The sequence below is a fragment of the Falco naumanni genome, chromosome 3 (genome assembly GCF_017639655.2).
Source record: "Falco naumanni isolate bFalNau1 chromosome 3, bFalNau1.pat, whole genome shotgun sequence".
NCBI classification, from domain to species: Eukaryota; Metazoa; Chordata; class Aves; order Falconiformes; family Falconidae; genus Falco; species Falco naumanni.
This window is the reverse complement of record NC_054056.1, coordinates 18,837,876-18,857,366: the sequence shown is the minus strand read 5'-3', so window position 1 is coordinate 18,857,366 and position 19,491 is coordinate 18,837,876. Positions and strand designations below refer to the sequence as shown.

Below are 19,491 nucleotides of genomic sequence, written 5' to 3'. Positions count from 1 at the left end.
TGATGTTCAGCATGTTGAAATGCATTTGGCAGGCCTGAAGGAGATGTGGTTTTGCAGCCCATCCCGCTGCAAAACTCATAGGCTGTGAGCAGAGCCACAAGCGGCCTCCCCGCCCCCCCACCCGCCGTGCCCACCTGCCCAGCTGGGGGTCTCTGCACACGTGGGGCAGCGGATGCTGGAATCATCGGGCAGCCTCCATCACCCCGGGGGCTGCTCAGGTAACCCCACCGGCAGGTCCCGCCGCACCCCTCAGCTGTGACAGGCACAGCCAGCCCCGGGCTGCCGCGGCAGGTTCTCAGAGCGTTCTGGAACCCTCGAGGCTGGAAAAGGCCGTCCCACATGCGGGGCGCTGCCTGCCGCAGGTATCGCTGTGCCACCGTCCCCCACAAGCAGCGGGTGGATGGGTGGCGGGGTGGCGGGGTGCCCAGGCTGCAGTGCCGGGCCAGGGGGCAAGGTCCCCACGGCCCTGGGGCTGTGACGGTGCAAGGGCATGACACCTTGCCAAGAACACGTGGTGGTTACCTGTGAGCACCGGCTGCTCCCTTCCGGCACCCGCGGGGTTTGGGGGCCACCTCCCCCCCCACTCCCCACCCCCCCGCGGTGTTACCACTTGTCATTGTCTGGTTCGGCCCTGCAAGTGTGTAGTTGCTACGCATTATTGTTTCAGCTTTGCAACTATACAGTTACTGCATGTTATTGTTTGTTTCGCTTTGCAACGATGCAGGTACCGCGCGTTACTGTCGGGTTTGGCTTTGCAGCCGGGTTGCTGCCGTGCGTTACCGTCCGCGCACACACCGCGGGGAGCTGCTGCCCACCCGCTGCGCAGCTCCTGCCGGGGGGAACGGCGCCCGGACCCCGCCGCCACCGCGGGGCTGCTGCGGGGCCGCGGGAACCGCTCCGGGGACCCCCAGACCCCCGTGGGGCAGCGCCCGCCGGGGGTGCGCGGCTGCGCCGGGGGTGGATGCGGCGGCGCGGTGACCCGGCCCAGGCGGGAGACCGCTGCCCGCCGGGCCGCTGGGCGGTGGCTGCGGCCCCGCTCCGCCCCGGGGGCACGGCCGGGCGGCCCCGCTCCGCCTCCCGCCGGCGGCGGCGGCACTGGGACCGGCCCCGGGAGCAGGAGCGGCCCCGGCAGTGGCAGCGGCGGCGGGAGCGGCGCGGGTGAGCGCTGCGGGCGGCAGCGCGGGCCCCGGGACAGCCTGTGGCGGGTGGCGGCTGCCCGCCCGCCCCGGGGACCCTGCGCGCCCCGGCGGGACCCCGGCCGGACCACCGGTGGGGCCGGGCGCGGCGGAGCACGGAGGTCTCCTCGCCGGGAGCGGCGGGGTCCCGGGCCGGGCCGGGAGGCAGAGTACGGAGGTGCCGGGGGAGCAGGTGGGCGACTGCGAAGCTCACGGCGGGCAGGGGACAGCGCGGTGCGCGGGGCCGGGCGTCCCCAGCGCCATCCCCAGCGCTGCCGCCTCGGCACGGCTGTTCGGGGTGCAGGATGCCCTGCTGGCGTGCGGCCGCGCTCTTAACTGATCCAGGCGCTGGCTTTGAAATATCGACTGTCGAACAGGAGTAGCATCCGGTGGCTCGTTTGCCTCGGCCTTAGCACAGCTGGCGTGTCAGAAACAGTGTTTTCTTGTCTTATTGACAAGATCATGTAAAAATGGAACATGCCTTCAAACCGCGCAGGAAGAACTCGAGAAAAGTTCTGTGTGTGGGAGCAAAACAGCACGGAATGGAGCCAATTCATTCCTCTTTCTTAAGAAGATATAATGGGTCACTTAAGCACATGTCCTTCTGGTTTCTCATTGCTTTTGCAGGACATGGAGGGTCAGGAACTGCCTTACGTGCTAATCGACCGTATAGGAGGGAAGCATGGAGTATATGAAGACCATGTTGAATTTCTGGAGAAACATTTTCGTCTCGTCACCATGAAAGAGTATCTTGAAAACAAGACATTTCTTAGCAAAAAGATCACCGCCATTTATATGTGGTATTACAAGCCAGTTATCAATGAAGAGCTGCTCCAGAGCTTGCCTAACTTGAAGATACTTGCAAGCTCTGGCGTGGGAATAGATCACTTGGACCTGGACCTCCTCTCCAGCTATAGTGTGAAAGTGTCCAACACGCCATTTGTCGTTTCCACCGACACTGCAGACATGGGGATGGCTTTGATGCTGGCATCTTCCAGGAGGCTTGTGGAAGGTAATAACTGAAATTATTTTAGTCTTTTTATAGGAAAGGTGACTCTGTCTTTGAAACATGCAGTTAGAAAGTGCGTGCTGATGCAAAAGTGACCTTAAAAGTTACAGCAAAATACAGCCATGAGGGAGAAGTTAAGACAGGTCTGTTGTGTCACAATAACTCGCATGCAACGCAATACTGTTTCCAAACATCAGCAAGGCAGACATGCTCCTCCTTTAGACAGCCTTAAATTCAGGCCTCTTCTCCCTCAGCCTGTAGCCACTTTTTCATTGTACTTATTCACTGCAGCCTTGCTTTTCAAGTTTTAATAAAAGGGGATTAAAAGAAGATATTCTCAAGGAGGCTTGAAACCTGTTGTGTGCTTTAACCCCAGCCAGCAGCTAAGCTCCATGCAGCCGCTTGCTTGCTCCCCCTGCCCAGTAGGATGGGGAGGAGAATCAGGAAAAATGTAAAACTCGAGGGTTGACATAAGAACAACAATAATAATAGTAAGAGGAGGAGGAGGAGGGGTAATGAAAAGGAGAGAGGGTGAGAGGAATAAAACCTGAAAGAAAAAAATGAAGTGGTGCACAATACAATTGCTCTCCCCTCACTGACCGGTACCCAGCCAGCCCCCGAGCAGTGCTCCCCCCGCCCCAGCCAACTCCCCCTGGTGTATATACTGAGCGTGATGCCCCATGGTATGGAATATCCCTTTGGCCGGTTGGCATCAGCTCCCTCCCGGCTTCTTGTGCCCCTCCTTGCTGGCAGAGCACGGGAACTGCTAAGTCCTTGACTAGGGTAAGCCCTGCGCAGCAACAGCTAAAATATCCGTGTGTTATCGATGTCATACTAAATCCAAAACACAACGTCGTGCCAGCTGCTAGGAAGAAAATTAACTCTCCCACCTGAAACCAGGACACCTTTGTCAAGCTGCCATGTATCTGAGTCATTACAAGCAAGCTGTCCAGAAGCCTGTTCACCATGCTCTGTGCTTCTTTTCCCTGCCCACTTTGAGGTACCTGCAGGATAGCTGGGAATTGTATTTTGGCTTTGCTGAAAGTCTCGGTGACACTACGGCTGATTCACCAGTCGTGCCATTCCATGTTTACAACGTGGGTGACAGTGCTGGCACCGCCAGTTTCATAAGCCCCACTGCTGAACCGGTGAGCTGCAAGGCCGCGGTTCGTTCCAGCGGCACAGAATCTGTCCTGCCAGCAGAGAGGGACGATGGGCAGGGTGGAATGTACTGCGCAGGGGGCTGCTGCTGTGGCCTTGGCTGCCTGGGCTGCCAGAGAGGGGCTGGGTAGGTTTCTATCTTAAGCAAGAAATCCACGTCAGATGTCATACCGACAGTGCAGCATTATTCACTTCTTGTCCAGAAGCACAACAATATTATGTGACTGCTCCCGTGCTTCTGCCTTGTCTTACTATGAAAACTGGGGAAAAAGTAACCAGATGTTGGGGCATCCTTTATGCAAGATTTTTTCTTCTCTTCCCTCCTCCAAGGCTACCAGCTCGCGGTTTCCCCTGACACGGAGTATTTCCCTGCTGACTGGCTGGGGGCTGAGGTTTCTGGGGCGAGCTTGGGGATCGTGGGAATGGGCACCATTGGCTACAAAGTGGCCGAGAGAGCCAAAGCCTTTGAAATGAAGATTTTGTACCACAACAGGAATCAGAGGTAAAGCTGGTTACAGCTCTATGGAAATTGTATTTTGTCACTGCTTTTAAGTGTTAGTTGTACCTTTCACTGTCGATCTGATCTCCTGTTCTCTCTGTGTTACGACAGGATGATGTGCTCTCTGCACTAACAGTGGTTTTTAAATACAGTTATTAAGTACTGTGCTGGGAAGAAGCAAGTGCCACAGACTATGACCAGGCTCACCCAAAAGTCCAAATCATCAGGCCAGCTCGTGGTGAGAAGGCAGGGCAAAGGCCAGACTGGGTCTGAGGGGTGCTGGGGACTAGCCCTGCTGCGGCATTACCAGGGCAGGGGCTGACAGCCCCAAGGGAGCTGCCATGGCATCCTGGGATGTGGGGGAGCCCTGGGGAGCCCGACAGGGACAGCCAGGGCTGGTGGTGCCCTGTGGACCATGACAGTAAGTCACTGCCTTATCATTGGCTCTTTAAGTGGCAAAGTACATACACTTGCTTCAAGATGGTTGTTATTTCCCAATGTGTGCAGAAACAAAGTGAGGAGGGAATTGGAGAGACATATCTCACCAGTCCACCTGTGAGTCAGGCCTCCCTGGGCCTCCCTGAAATGTTGGTGACACTGCAATAGGCTGAGGAAAGGAGAAGTGGTCTGGGAGGACATAACTCCCATGACTTACATGGGGCAGGAATGCAGGCAGAGACAGCTCACCCTTTCAGAGCCAGCTGGCAATGAAGAGCCAGGCTTGCCAGCCTGCTTGCTGTCTTCTAGATGGGGTTCATGTGCCCTTCACACACGCCGTGACTCCCTCCCGTCAGGCCTGTCCCATCCTCTCCTTTTGCGGGAATCTGATGGGAGCTGGGCAGTACGTGCCCAGACCCTGTCCTGACAGAGACTGAACGCATCAGCAGGTCCTGCAGTGCATGGCTTCAGCGAACCAGCACTGATGCACACAGCAAGCAGGCTGCTGCTGGCACAAAGGTCTGAAGATCTAACCCCTACCCTGTCTTGGGGGTTTCCTTGGTAATTTTCGGATGAGTTACTTTTCACAGAGTAGGGAATTAATGTCAAACATCAGTCTTGCTTTTGGATTGGAAAAAAATCTCCATTATCATCAGAAGGTGTGACACATGCATTTATTTTATGATTTATTCAGTGCATTTACACGATACTAGTTTCTTACTTTCCATCCCTGCAGGTACGGCACTACCCCTTTGTGTATAGTGCACTTAGTGTTGTGGGAATTAACAGCTTGACATTTTTCTTTACTGAGTTTCAGTCAGATAACTGGCTAACTGTTTTGCACTACAGAGTGAAGAAAACTATCCAGAAACCTTTTCTTTAATGGTGATTTGAACTTTTTGCTTACTACTGGTCTTTAATTTTGGGTTTTTTCCCCTCAGAAACAAGGAAGAAGAAAGTGCTGTTGGAGCTATTTACTGTAAGAAGATAGATGATTTGCTCCAGCAGTCAGATTTTGTGTTGCTCTCTGTGAACCTGACTCCACAGACACGCAAATTGATTGGGAAGAGGGAGCTGGAGCTGATGAAACCCACAGCTACTCTCATTAATATCAGCAGAGGTAGGGTCCAGAAACAAAACTGCATTATGGTTTGCTGGTGTAAAAAGTCCTCGGAAAACTCAACCCTAATATAGCGTCTGTCACTGAAATTTCCAGTAAATTCTCTGATTACTGGATTATTTAGATATCTGTGGTCATATCTCAGCAAAACATTTAAGCAGTTCTATAATTGTGAGTGAGTGGGTCTCTAAAATGTTAGTGAGCTTGGAGCACAAGAAGCCTGTATATATTTGTATAATCTCTTACTCAAGCTTTTTATTTATTTACCGCGGTGTTGCTGCTAACATATATCAGTGTGGCACAGCCCACTCTGGTCTGGCACTGTACTTTGTTTTATGGTACTGTGTACTGTATTTAAAATTCCTGACTGCCCAACTCTGATGCACATACCCAAGCTTCCTCCTCCTGCTTCACCACGCTCCCTCTGCTACCACTTCTGCCTTGTGAGCATCACTAGCCCTGTCGTTTGCCTGACCACTGTGCGCAAAAGGATGGGGAGCAAGCAGAACAGAATACGAAAATAAGAGTATCCTTCTTACTGTAACCCAGGTCTGGTTGTGGATCAGGACGCTTTGGTGGAAGCCCTTCAAAACAGAGTTATTAAGGCAGCTGCTCTGGACGTGACATATCCTGAACCTTTGCCAAGGTAGGACGTGTATCTCAGTTAAAGGAGTCTGTGTGCATGGTTCAAACGAGTTTGCCAGCCTGTGAGAAGTGACATGGTTTTGTTTAGTAGGTGTACATGATGTATGTGCACTAGTCCTGCTGAAACAATGTCCCCCGTCCTTCCGCCCTAGCCAAACAAAATTCACCCTGACTCACTTGGAGGATTTGTTGCATAAAAAACCCACAAGCGAGGCAGCAGTCTGAACTCCTCCGAGTATGCTTGGGTCATGCAATTAGTTTCTATTTTTAATTCTTATTTCCCTGGCTCCCTTCAGATGATGAAATAACAGATGAATGCTCTGGCAGTGACTTAGCTTGGTGTTTCTTTTCCTTTCCCAGGGATCACCCTTTGTTAAAGCTGAAGAATGTTATAATAACTCCTCACATTGGAAGTGCCACCAAAAAGACACGCCGCCGTATGATGGAGAACATGACCGAAAGCATAGAAGCAAGTCTTGCGGGTCTTCCTGTCCCCAACGAAGTGTTACAATAAATGGCCTGCATTTGATGTTAATGTCATTAGCGTTTATCCTAGTGTGATGAACTGGTAATTTGAGCACTCTTAATGTAATTCTCCTATGTGTGTTATACAGATAAAATGTGTAACATGTGGGTTTGGTTTACTTAAATAACCAAAAGTGATTTGGTGTGGAAAACCGCAGTATTTTGCTATGAATGTCAATGAAAAACTCAGGAGTCCAGAGGCTTGCCTTGGTGTAATTTATTTTGCTCATACCCTCTTAAAATTGCCTGTCGAGGTCACACCAAGCCGAAGGCCAGCGCCGCGCTGCGTGGTGCAGCAAAGTGCGGTGTGTCGGGCCGGCTGTGGCTGATCCCCAGCAGTGACGCGTAGCCTTTCCTTTTGCGTTTAGCCACGTCCTGTTTCTGACTCCCTCTTCTGCATGATACTTCTGTGTGCTTGTGGTCAGACAGACTTTAACAGGGCCACAGAAGCGTATCAGTGATCTGCTTACTCTGCTAAGACCACTCATGAAGATACTAAATAAAACGGTCACTAGTGCCTGGGGAATGCCACCAGCGCACCGTCTCTGGTTTGCCACCACTGCTTTCAGCATGCAGGCCGTTGTCATATTCCATTTATTGAGCTTTTCATTCACCTGCCTGCCCTTGTCCTGGGCCATGCCTTTTCCCACCTGACCCACCGGCAGGCTTTGCTGAAGTCTGAGAAAAGAGCTTTGCTGCATTTTCCTTGTCTAGGGAATCACTGGTTCTACAGCCAGTTGGGTGGGTCTGAGCCATCTCTTATAGATTCACGTCATGTTTTATTAAGATATTTTTCTTTTTATTTACCTCTGTAGATCCGATTATTTTTCAGTACCCTCAGACGTGCTGGGCTGTTTGCGCCGCAGCAGGTCAGTCGCACAGCCAGTAGCTGTCCTTTGCCCCCTCCTGCTCTTCCCCTAGTGCAGCTGCTTTCCTTTGATCCTTTCGTCACCGAAACAGCCCTTCGGCGGGGCTCCCACAAACCAGGTTTACTTTCTCTTCCAATGTCGCTCGGCCAGGCGGCCCGGGCCCCAGCGCCAGCCCCGCGGCGAGGAGCCGCGCATGCCACGGCGTCCCTCGGGCTGTGCCGTGTCTGTCGTGCGGGGAGAGCGTGCGGCGGCGCGTGCGGAGGGGCCGCCCCCAGCGCCGGCCCGGCCCCCTCCTGCCGCCGGAGCCGCCCCTGTTACCGCCGCCCGCCCGGGCAGGGCAGGCCGCACCGGGGGCTCCAGCAGCATGTGGGGCGGCCGGGCGGCGGCGGGCGCGGCGCGGGAGGCCGCGGTGCTGCGGTGGTGCCGGGCGCTACATGGCTCCGCCGCCCTGCGCGGCTCCAGGAACCTGCTGAGGAAAATGCTGCGGAAAAACAAGTGGGTGCGCGGCGCGGGGATGGCGGGCGGTGGGCCCTCCCGCCGGGCTGGGCCTCGCCGTGGGGTGAGGCTGGGGCGGGCCGGGGCTGCCGGGCCTGGGCGGCCTCCGCCGGTGGGACCAGGCCGGGCCGCCCCCCTCCCGCCTGCGGCCTGGCGATGGGGCTGCGCGCTCGGCCTGCCCGCACCGCCGCGCCGGGCCCTGCCGGGGTGGTTGCGGGGGTGCGGGCTGTGTGAGAGGGGCTGTGGGGCGCTCCCGTGTTCTCGGTGCACGGGGCAGAGCCCCCCGCCCGAGGGGCAGAGCCCCCCGCCCGAGGGGCAGAGCCCAGTCCCCCTCGGCGCAGCAGCGGCGGTGCCCCGGGCTCAGGTAGCGGCGCCGCGGGGCTGTGCCCGGTCACCCCGGCCTCCCCGCGGGGCTGTGTGCAAGCCCGGGGCAGCTCCGGCCGCGGGCGGGGGGCGCTGCCCTCTGTAGCCCCCGCAGGGGGGCTGCCCGGGCCTGGAGAGCCTGGGGGACGCCATGCACCTTCAGGCGGTAGCGTTTCCTTGTAGGGGGAGCGTGCTGGTTCTCCGAGCTGCTGAAAGCTAAAGCCGATTCCGTTTCCTTTTCTCAAAAGGAAGAAGTTATGGTATGATAGCCCTACCCTGGGATCGAAAATGGTAAGTGCAGGCTTTCAAGGTGCTGTGTTTGTCTGTGCCCCGAGGAACAAGCTTCTGCCGTCTTGCCTTCCTTTGGGAAAAGCATTTTGTGATGGAGCAATAGCGGAATGTTGTGGATGAGCACTAGGGTAGGGCTCCGCATGCCAGGATTGCTGATGAGAGGAGCCGTTCTGCTCCCGGTGGCTGTTTCCTCTTCTGTGTTGGTCTTTCATCTGTGCCAGCACCGATGAGCTCTTGCACACTTCTGAGCCCATAGCAGAGAACTGATCCAGATTAAACCTTCTCTATACCAGCTTAGAGTCACTTTTACAGAAAACAAGTTTTTAGGTTTGTTTTTCAAACAAGCAGTACATTTCAGTTCATACATGCTGTATCTTAGAAAATAGAGTTGTTGAGCTGTGTAACTTTCTACAAGATAATAAAGAAACTAAGAAACCTTGACTGTAATACATGAAGGTCAAAGATACTGTGAACAGAAATATTCTGTGTTGAAACACCTGATATATTGAACCTATATAAAGCCATCACAGCTGCAGTAATGGCATTGTGAGAGCATACTTAGTAGTGTGCACAGAACTGTATATAATTGTCTAGTACAAGTTTGTAACTGCTAATTAATGTGTTTTGTTTTGTTTTTTTTAAAGATGTATAAACCAACCCAGTTAGCCTCTCTAACGAAAGACAACCAGATAAAAACTAGGAAAGAAGATAACATACGCTGCAGAGTCTTGAATAGTCTTCTTCATAAAGCTGTGGCAGAGATGATGACTACCCCCGAAGTTAATCAGGAACTTTATGATCTCAAGCTGGAAATCTGCAAGGCAAGTGCCAAAGCTACAGCTTGTGTTGAGCTGTTTTTGCTGATGCCTTGAGGTCGGCGTGGTGCCCCAAAGGAGCTCCCCGGGGTGGTGTGATGCGTGCAGAAGGAGTTTTACTGCATTGTTTCTGACATGGCAAGATGAGCCTCTGGATTCACCTCACCTCCTAGGAGAACTTTACCACTGTTGTACCTGGCTTAGTAGACCTTTGCCACTATAATGCAAATGCAACTTAGGCCAACTAAATTGTGATTCCCCTGGTATGACTTTTTTTCTGTTACTCAGACATGTACTGTTTGCCTTGCTCTTTCAGGAGGAACAACCTGTTTCTACCAACATAAGTGTATCTTTCCAAGGGTCTTTTCTTTGTGCAGCTTTGTGAGAGTCGATACCTCTTTGTGTCCCTCACCAGCATCATTACACAGGCAGAAGACTTAAGTGGGGAGATTAATTAAAAATAAAAGGCAAACCCTAGAGAATGGTGTTGGCAAGCAAGGTTCCAGAAAGAATTGGAATTTGTACTTAATTGTAGCTAGTGTTGTTGTAATTCATGGGTTTGAAAGTGATGTTAAAGCTCTGATTCAGGAGGTCGGTCTCCAAGTTCTTGTTTGTTGTCTGTAGTTTTTTTCTTCTATATTTACTGTTTTGTTAAGAATAAATGATACCAGTGTTGGCTTAAAAGCTGGATGGGCTTAGCTTTGTTAGAGGCATGGGATAAAAATTGCACCTCGTAGCTGCATCTATGACAAAGGGTTTGTCATTTCTGATTGAAATACATTTTTTTGGCAGCTGAATTCATTCTGTCATCAGACAAGTAATGAAAATTGCATGGGCAAGATGAATCTTTTGGCTCTATATGTGCAGTATCCTTTGTACAGTATTTCTCTCTCTCTAGGGTTTTGAGGATTGCTTGTCTTGACTCAGATGGCCTGTCTGCATAAAAGTACTAGCTGGTGCAGGCAAGCTGCAGCATTTCTAGGAGGGGTGGCTGTTAATGAAACAAGGTACAACATGAGAGAGGGAATAGAAACAACCTTCTTCCAGATATAGCACAGATTTTATCACAGCTGCTTAGTGCTTAGTGTTGTTGCCGCACTGGGACATGGCTGAGACTCAGTTCTGATTTGCTCTTGAGCTGTTTCTGGTCTGGTATTGTTACTTCTGTTATCAAAAGAAATCTTCAGTAGGCTTTCTGCGATCTGTCAGAATTTGGTTTTTTCCGTATCAATAGTTACAGTTACATAATAGTAACACAAATAAGAATCATGCTTCAGGCCTGGTACATCAATATTTTATCCACTAGATAGCATTACTCGTGTGATGATGCAGAAATGGCTTGGGTTAGGTAGGGTTATGTGCTTACGTTAAACTTGGTGTGGGAGATGGGGAGGGTTGATCCTGCAGTAGAAACAGCAGTTAATGATCACAGTGGGTTTTTGTAAGAGTTTGTAGGAGTCCTCTTCTTGAGGGAGGAGTTACTTGGTGGAAAAAATCAGTATCTGCCTTGGTTTTCAGGGACAGTCCATTCTGCCTTAGGAAAGAGTAGCAGTGTCAACAGCAGACTGAGATAGAGCGATTTCACTTCTGGAAGTACTCTGGTGTTGTCTTTTCCTGCTGATGTATGTAGACACCTATCTATTTGAATTGGTTTCTGGACTAGATGACCTCTGAACTGTGCTTTCCAATGGGTAGTTAACGCTTTCTCCTCTGTCTTGCTCGGCCTCTTCCTTCGGTTGAGCCAGATGGGTTATTAGAACCTTGCTGAGTGTACTTTCCTAGCGAGAACCTGTTCTGTAAGATGCTGCTAGATGCAATAAGTGGCAGTTATAGAAATCTTTCAGAATCCCATTTGTATTTCAGAAGTTTATTGTTCAGGGAGATTGTTAGTCTCTCTCATGTGTGCTTTGGCCCCTGCACTCCAAGTGTTTCCAATTGCATGCATGACCGCTATGAATGCTGTCTGTGAGTGAGCTAGAGCTTCAGGCACTGGAGGTTCCCAGCAGGCTTTAGGGCTGGAGAGACTCTTACATTACAGTGGCATCCTTTTTTCTGTCAATATCAAAACCAAACTCTGGGTGACAGCAAGCTGGGCAGCATCACAGGTCTTTCTTTTGCAGAAACTTAACACTTTCAACTGTATTCCAAACCAGCATGCCATAAATTGTCTTTCTGGACTATTTGCGATGGTAGCACTGTTGTGTTGACTAAATGTAGTGCTGTCAACAGCATACGGGTGTTGGCAGACTTCTTCTCCATTTAGTTTCAGTTGAAGAAGAGATTAGGCAGCAACTTGTCTAATTAAAAAGTCCTTTCAGGTACTGAACGTAAGTCTTACTTGGTGTTAAGCTCTGCCTCTGTGAAGGCAGGATGTAATTACGGTTCTTAAGAGCAGAGATGGAAGAAGAGATTCTCCTAAGAATTTACGTATCCAATCTGGGTCATTGTATGCTTATTCATGAACTAGAGACTTTGTTACATATGAAGTGTGTGTAGATACATAATTCTAAAGAAACATTGGTCTTTTTGCAGGTGTCCCTGTCATCAAACTTCTCAGCATGTCGCGTGTACTGGAATCCTGCTGCTACTATGGAGAAAGATAGTTATGTTGGAAGGATACTGCAGAAAAGTGCTCCGCGTATACGGTACTGCTATGGGATAAACAGTTAGACCACTTCAGAATTCTTAAGTATTTCTAACAATCTGTATCTGACCAGTTAGGATGCTTTAGGTTTTTAGATGTTTGGAGCATCTCCTGCGATGAGCCTCACAGGGAGGGATGGCTGTGTCAGACCAGCTGTGTGTTCTGCTGGAGCACAGCAGGCTTATTTGGCTTCTGTGCTTTCCTAGGCTTGAACTGGGCTGAGCAGAAGAAAGAGGTGTCTGGGTGAGGTTTCACTTCGTTGTACTAGTGATGGGGGGCTGGGCATACTGTGCATGACAGTAGTCCAGAACATGAATGCTGCACAGGAGGACAGGCAATTACAAGTATTTCCTTACAGATTCACTGGGCAATTCTGATTGCTAGGGACAATTTGGATCCCTCCGGAAGGGATGAGTGATATTACAGAAGTTCTTCAGAATACTGATATCAAAAAATAAATGTTGGGATGCTACCATGTATTGTGATGCTTTTATGCATTTTTGACAGAGGGTGCAATGAGTTTTCAGGATATCAGAGATTTTTCTCTCCCTTTTTCCTTGGCTTACCTGCTCCTATCCAGCCAATCTGTTGGAGGATCAGGAATTCACCCCAAGGGGAGAGCGGCATTGAAGCATACCCGTAGAGGCATTTTGTTTTCCCATTTCCCTAGGCTGTGTAACTTCTGCTCCAGCACCGTGCTCTCTTCTCCTCCCAACAGCGTCCACTCTTTGAGAAGGAATGTTGCTGGCTGGGAAGAAGACGCGGAGAGCCCTGTCAGTCTTTCCTGCAGCTGGCACGTAGGGCTAGTTGTCTTGCCCTGCTGTGAGGGCTCTGTCCCCCACTGCCCACCCCTGCAGTGGAGATAAGGAAGCCAAATGAAGTGGGGAAGGACCCACACCAGCCTGTGCGTATAGGAGGCAAATCTGTTCTCGTCAGTACTCAGTGGGATCTGCAGCTAGTAGTTTTTGTATGCTACACGTTCAGAGTTGGGGTTTGTGAATGGATACTGTAAGTTTTGCAAACCATATCCTTAAATTTGCAGTACTGCTGGAATTAATTTAACATATTTTATCTGTCCTGGAGGTACTGTACTGTTACTTATACTGGTGAATGCTGTATTTTTGCCAGGTATCTTCTGATGAGTCGGCAGATTCTAGGAAATGTACCCCCAATAGTGTTTGTAAAAGACAAAGAAGCTGCAGCTGTAAAAGAGGTAATTGTAATCTTTGACTCAATGTACAAATACAATCATTTGCAAACACGGTAACTTAGGGTACCATAATGCTTAGGAATGTGGAGAGAGATGATCATTCAATTGCTTTACCAATCTATATTAAAAATTAGTCTTTGCCTATACCCTTTCCTCTTCATGTTCCAAAGCATTTTAGCAAAGAATCTTGAGTAAGGCTGAGGCTTATGTACAGTGTAAAAGAGTCCTTGTAGCTATTGTCTCATGAACTTTTTTTTGATGTTACTATCAAAATTTCTGAAGTGAAGTTTAGAGAGAAGTTTGTTGGCCAGATCATTAGGCCAATAAAGAAATCCTAAAAAATGAATTTATAATTTTAAAGAATAATATAGGGTAGGCAGTTGTCTGTTGCGTGGTATACGTGAGGTGAGGTCTGAGGAGGGGTCTTCCACCTTGTTAGTGTTACATGTCTTTAAAATTCCATTTAATCCAATTGGTGATTTTAACTTTTTTTTTTCCCAAACTTTTTCCATCTGTGAATAGTTAAAAAGTTTCTAGGGAAGTGCAGATCTTTGCAGAGGACGTAAGCTCACTGATACTACTTCTTTTTTCACTTTTAAAATTATCTTTGCTACTTCACATTTTCTGTGAAGGTGTTGATAGTTTTAACTAGTTAAAATGTTGCTGGAATAACAGTGTTTTCTAGGAATTTGCTGTCATTAGGACTGTGAAGTGAGGCCTCTTAAATAGTGAGGTTTCCACAAGAGAAAGATGACTTCAGTGAGTAGAATTTCATGAAAAAAGTCTCCTCAAGGTGGTGATGTGAGTGGAAAGAATGTTAATTGAAAAGAGCATGTTCACACGCCTGTGCCCTGAAGTGCCTTACTCTGAGATGTGTTACTATTACAACCAGTTACTGTTAGTGGCTTATGGGCTCACACAGTGGGTGCTGGCAGAGCTGGAAGGGGTAACGAGAACTTCAGACTCTCTAGAAACGCAGTGAACTGCTTGACCTTTCTGTGGTCAGAACCATTCCGAGTTTCAGGCCACTATACTGATGCACAGTGCAAATGTTTTTCACCTGCATTAGCATCAACAAAAAGCACAAGAATAGAAGTCAATTAAACACTTCTGAAAGCTATTTATATTTATTATTATGCTCCTGCTAGTCAATGCAAGAAATGTTATGCAGCAAGTAACGAGTGATTATGGAAGCACTTTGTCATTACCATTACTCTGTAATTAACATACCCAGATGGAGCTACAAGAATCTACTCCTGCAGGTCCTGCCTTTCAGGTCTGTTACTGTTCCCTTAATCACTGTTTCTCAGACTTACTCTTTTTGAAGAAGAAAACCCCTGGACTACCTTACGTTCAAGTTCAGTGCATAGGCACCAAGAAAGTTAACCACACAAGACAAGTAAAAATCTTCCTTGTATAGCTTCTGTCAGTGTGTGGCACTGGGAAGCACTTAGATGGATTGTCTTTTGACACTTTGCAGATCATTGGGTTGATGTAGTCCACAGGTTTGAGTAACAGGCCTTGAAATAATGTAGCTGAAGCTGATTTTTAAGTATTGGAAGACAGGGAAGAACCATCCAATTCAGCTCTTAGAATAAGATTGAATTAGAAGGGAAACACTGTAAAGAAAAGTAGGAATAAAAATTTCAAATGAGATAAAATTTTTACAATTGGGCACTGTAAGCACTGAATATACTAGATTCATAGCATTTACTGATTAGGTACCATGTTAAAACGGAGTTGGGAATTCAGTATTTATATGTAATTGAATTGCAAACTCGCAGAAAGGGGGAAGACATGAAAAAAATGCTACTGTGAGGATGTTATTAAAAAGGATTTGCATGACTGAAGTAAGACCAAATAAAAATCATATATGTCACACAATCCCTAGCCAATTGTTAAGAATGTACATAAAGCCAAAAAACTTTAGGAATCCCTGCATCGGTTATGCTGTTTGATACACTTCCCAGGCAAAAGGTAGAAGCAGTTCCTTGTAAATGGAGGAGGGGACTATTTTGGAATGGTTTTGCTAAATATTCCAAACACTTAGAAAATAAAATATTTGCTGTTAGATACTTGTGTGTTTCTTGTAGGTGTGAACAAAGTAAATTTCATACAAAACCTTTAATGTGCATTGTCTTCATGTGCTTATAGGTTGAAGAATTACTGTCAATTGCTGATTTTGGACCTCCAGAAGAAGAAGAAACATTATCTCAAAATGATTCTAGGTGGGTTTTTTGAATCCAAATTGTACAAGTGTCCATTTTCGTCTCTGTTGGCCAACTTAAATTGGGTATTATTTGACATGGCAGAAAGTATATTTTAATTAGATGTGCACACTGTTGTTACCTCAGAGTTCAACAAATGGTGTTAGGAAGAAGCAGAAAGTAGAAGAGAAAGACTTTTTGAAAGACCTTACAGAAAAGGCATCTCAGCTTTTTAAAGAGATCATTTGTGCTCTTCTATTAACAGAGTAGGCTACAGAATAGTTTAGTTCAAAACTAACATGTAATCCCAGAAATTAGATGTAGAGGATGGCATTTTATTTTGTGGCTTAAGCTTTCTTTACCAAAGTTACACCCATTTATTAAAATCAAGGGAAAATATTTCTTATTACGTATGCTCTGGTTTACTTTAATATTTTAGTGCAGTCACATTTTCGTAGGCTGTTTTGTTGTTCTTGTGCACAGGTACCTTGCTGCAGACCACAGGTTTGCAAATACGGAAAGGGGAAGTATTTTTTATATGTGAAGTGGACCTCTGTTAAGTTGTGGAGAATGACTGAGCTGTCCCATGTAAGCACAGCATACGTGCTTTCAGAGGCAGCTGGCCCATGAGGTGGTACCAAATCACAGTCTTAGAAATCAGCAGTGTTTGATGTCCGTACTCAGAGCGATGTAGTTGTTGGACTTGTTACTTGCAGACCCAGTACTTGTTCTGGTATTAGTATCTTTACATTTATGAGGGAAATATTTTTCGAATTTCTAAGAATTCAAGACTTAACGTGTTTGTGATAATTAAATTTTTAAAAAATGCTTTGCAGGAGTAGTATTTGTTTCTTGCTGGTAGTTTTCTCACAAGAATAGAAGCTCTACATTTACCAGTACTCCTCTGCTTTGCCACTTTTTTTTGGTATAAGTTTGGTTTGTTATGCATGAGTTACAAGTTTAGTGACAAATCTCTTTAAGTTAATTTAGCATTCTTCTGTAAGGAATTTTGGTATGGAGGGCTGAACAATCTATTGGAATAATGATTCTGTGGACAGGATGCTCTCAAAGCCAACAGCCTTGCACTTGTGTGCTGCAGTCTGTTGGTAGAAATGCTGTTTGTGCTTTAACATCTCACAGGACAGTTCCCCAAGTGCAAATCAGAAGGAGCTTCCTGGGGGAAATCATTGCTGTGACAGACTTTCCCACAGGGCACCTAACACTCTGTGTCTTGTTGAAAAACCCAAGTCCAGCTGAAGGTGCCATGTGCTGTCATTCATATGTCTGCCTGTGTTTTGGGCACGGGTTGTTGCTTCTCACTTCTTGAAAGAGCTGGGAGAAGTCTAAACTTCCTTGGGGCTCCCAGGTCAAATGCTCACCCTGTCGCCTATGCACACCTCTTCCCAGAAACAAGCAGTTTCCTCTGTAATGCAGTTGCTTTATTGGCTTCCTCCCATTAAATTTGTTGACACAGCCTGTCCCTGGACACATAGCCTGGTGGCATCTCTTCCTTCTTAATGTAGGGAGCACAGTGCTTGACACAGTGCATTAATAAAGGCAAACTGAAAACTGCAGTTTATTTCTGTGTTACTCAATTGTCACAGTTAGCATTGCCCTTTAAAATACACACAGGGCAAAAAAACCCCCACAACATTTGTTTTCTTTTCCACAGTAAAGCCTCCTCTTCAGCAACCCAATCTTCAGATTCACCTGTGCGGTCTAATCTTTTTGGTATTGATCATGAACTGCTGAATAAGCAGATAATGGACTACAAAAGACTGAAAGCGACAAGACATATGGGAGGCGTTGCCTGGACAGAAAAGCAGGACCAGCAGCTTTCTAAGATTCAGAAGAAAAAGAAAAAACCAAGGAATCCTCCTGATGATGACATTACACCACAGAAGTACTTACTGGACAGATATGAAGCTGAATACTGGGATGATAACACCGAGTTGGTCTCAGACTATGAACTGGAGGGTGAATTACAGGAAGAGGCAAACGAATTGGAGGCAGATGGCGGCAAAACTGTAAGTCAGCCTGCTGATAAACTGCAGTGAAGCGAGAAAGCCAGTCCCTTTAAAGTGAAGGCTGCCAACAGCAAAAAAACAGACTGTTGTAGATACTGAAAGATTAGTTTTGAACAGCCTGTTCACCACTTCCTCTTTCAAACTAGCAGGTTTGCCACACATGGGGAGGTTTGCTAGCACAAGGGATGCAAGAAAAACAAAAATGCTATTTGTGACATCCTGTTAAGCAGCTTTCAAGCTGCTGCAGTTGTGGGACTTTCAACCAGAGAGCAGCAGTTTTGTAGTAACAACATGACGTAGTGCAGCACTGAGTTAAAACTTCTTGCAGTTTTGATGATTATTTCCAATAAAACTATGGTTTCTGTGCTGAAATAAAATGTCAGGGGCTTTTTTCTTTCTTTTTTTTTTTTTTGTTTGAGTGATCTGGATAAAAATAATCACAAAGTGATGTTGTCTGTTTTTTGAAGGTAGGAAGGAAGAGGGAAGCAAATTACGACAGTGGTGTTCAAAGGGCGGCCTTCGGTGCACAAAGACCAGGACAGGGTATTCTCTAGAGGACCTCGTGTAATGGGGGAACTCTTTCCACAAGACAGTGAAACTCATTGAAATTATGGCCAATAAGAGTTACAACCCTGAAATAAAGAGTATTTATTTTACTGTTCAGGAATGTACAGTTGTGCAAGGGGAACTTCAGCCAGAAAAGAATGGAGAACTGCTCATCTGTTGGGTGAAATTGGCCAAAGCATTGACCATGACTGAAAAAATACATTAAAACTTAAAGGCAGAGAAAAAGCAGCAGAGAAGAATGCCCCAGGAACTGTTTGAGATTTGGAAATGGATGGGGAAATCACAGAAAAAGTGAAAATAAAGCTTTCTGGCTCAAAGCAAGTAAACAATAGCATGGGTGTTTAAAGTCAGAAGGGCTGAAGCTTCCAAACAAGTTATAACTAACAAGGTAGTAAACCAGGAATCCTACCAGAAATAAGGAACATTTCATTCCATTAGTTAATAGGGAAGTAAAGAAAGACTATGCAGGGGAGGTTGTACCTACAGTATGTTGCTCTAGATTTTCAAAAAGATGTAAAAGAGAGCAAGTATAAGCTCCAGAATATAAAAACCAGTCTATAGAATTTTTAGGTTGAAGAGAGTTCAGGTCAGCAAAGCAAGCACCGAAATAACCATTGACACATATTTGAAGATTTTGATTGCCTGTAAGAATACGGAGAGGATATGGGCTATGAATGTCCATAGGTGATTCCTGTAAACTGAATAGAGCTTGTATTGACTAAGGGTCAGGACCTTATAAACATACGCATCGCTTTTACCAGGATACGTGTTGAAGCTATAGCTCATGTTGGTACTTGCCCAGCTTGAGGTAGGTGAATAATCCCACAAATTTCAGCGTGCCTGTTCAGGCTTTCCAGGAGTTCTTCCTGAATTCCACGGGATGGACGCACTTTGAAGTAGATGCTTTAGTTTGTTTTCCTGTGAGTGAAGGTATTTACCATGTCAGAAGCTGTTTCCGTGCAGTATCACTGTCACAGCCAGCCATGAACTTGCTGCAACTTGGCAACAAAGCTCTTTTACTTTTTGAATGAATGACAGGAACCTGTTAATTTGTACTTGCTAAGTGAATCCACAGAATACTAATGTCTGCACCTTTAGTTTCTGCTGTATAAAATGTCGACAGTCCTGACTCAAAGGTTAAAAGGAGGAAAAAACCCTCGACACCCGAACTACTCCATGTTCGGTTCTTGAAAGAACAGAGAACAAAGGTTATTACCTCTGCCTCTGGTTCAGTTGGGGCATCTATAGACTGGGCTTGCACTTCAGGGGTTAGATTTCATCTGAAAACAACCAAACCCATTCTCGCCGTCAGCCTCAATACCTTCACCCCCCATTAAGCACACGAGGGCAGTTCACCTTCACTGCTTGCAGCAGCTGATGGCAGAGAAACCGGGCTCTGGCTGGGGTGCGCAGCGGTGGGACAGCCCTATC

General features: G+C 47.4%; 2 protein-coding genes across 4 annotated transcripts; both read left to right on the top strand.

Moving 5' to 3' along the window:
- The first annotated feature begins 702 nt into the window (after nucleotides 1-702).
- LOC121085002 (probable 2-ketogluconate reductase) lies at nucleotides 703-6,769 on the top strand. 3 transcript variants are annotated; one of them, XM_040587169.1, is made up of 6 exons: nucleotides 703-724; nucleotides 1,803-2,187; nucleotides 3,676-3,847; nucleotides 5,224-5,402; nucleotides 5,952-6,048; nucleotides 6,408-6,769. In XM_040587169.1, the coding sequence occupies exons 1-6, from the start codon at nucleotides 719-721 to the stop codon at nucleotides 6,559-6,561; spliced, it is 993 nt and encodes a 330-aa protein (XP_040443103.1). In that variant the 5' UTR covers nucleotides 703-718; the 3' UTR covers nucleotides 6,562-6,769. The 3 variants fall into 3 exon arrangements, with proteins under 3 accessions (XP_040443103.1, XP_040443105.1, XP_040443106.1); XM_040587171.1 differs by lacking the exon at nucleotides 703-724 and adding an exon at nucleotides 1,094-1,158; XM_040587172.1 differs by lacking the exon at nucleotides 703-724 and adding an exon at nucleotides 1,275-1,368.
- Nucleotides 6,770-7,619: 850 nt separating this feature from the next.
- Nucleotides 7,620-17,865, top strand: RBFA (ribosome binding factor A). The gene is made up of 7 exons (XM_040587168.1): nucleotides 7,620-7,936; nucleotides 8,548-8,590; nucleotides 9,235-9,411; nucleotides 11,938-12,050; nucleotides 13,178-13,262; nucleotides 15,414-15,487; nucleotides 17,139-17,865. Exons 1-7 carry the CDS (start codon nucleotides 7,635-7,637, stop codon nucleotides 17,521-17,523), a joined length of 1,179 nt encoding a protein of 392 aa, XP_040443102.1. The 5' UTR covers nucleotides 7,620-7,634; the 3' UTR covers nucleotides 17,524-17,865.
- Nucleotides 17,866-19,491: the final 1,626 nt, after the last annotated feature.

Bases quoted from the DNA above. Each gene is read 5' to 3' on its own strand.
- LOC121085002 (XM_040587169.1), top strand. The intron at 2,188-3,675 runs GTAATAACTGAA...CCCTCCTCCAAG, and splicing joins TTCCAGGAGGCTTGTGGAAG to GCTACCAGCTCGCGGTTTCC. The intron at 3,848-5,223 runs GTAAAGCTGGTT...TTTTCCCCTCAG, and splicing joins TACCACAACAGGAATCAGAG to AAACAAGGAAGAAGAAAGTG.
- RBFA (XM_040587168.1), top strand. From the start codon at position 7,635: ATGCCACGGCGTCCCTCGGGCTGTGCCGTGTCTGTCGTGCGGGGAGAG. The intron at 8,591-9,234 runs GTAAGTGCAGGC...TTTTTTTTAAAG, and splicing joins CTACCCTGGGATCGAAAATG to ATGTATAAACCAACCCAGTT. The intron at 9,412-11,937 runs GCAAGTGCCAAA...GTCTTTTTGCAG, and splicing joins TCAAGCTGGAAATCTGCAAG to GTGTCCCTGTCATCAAACTT.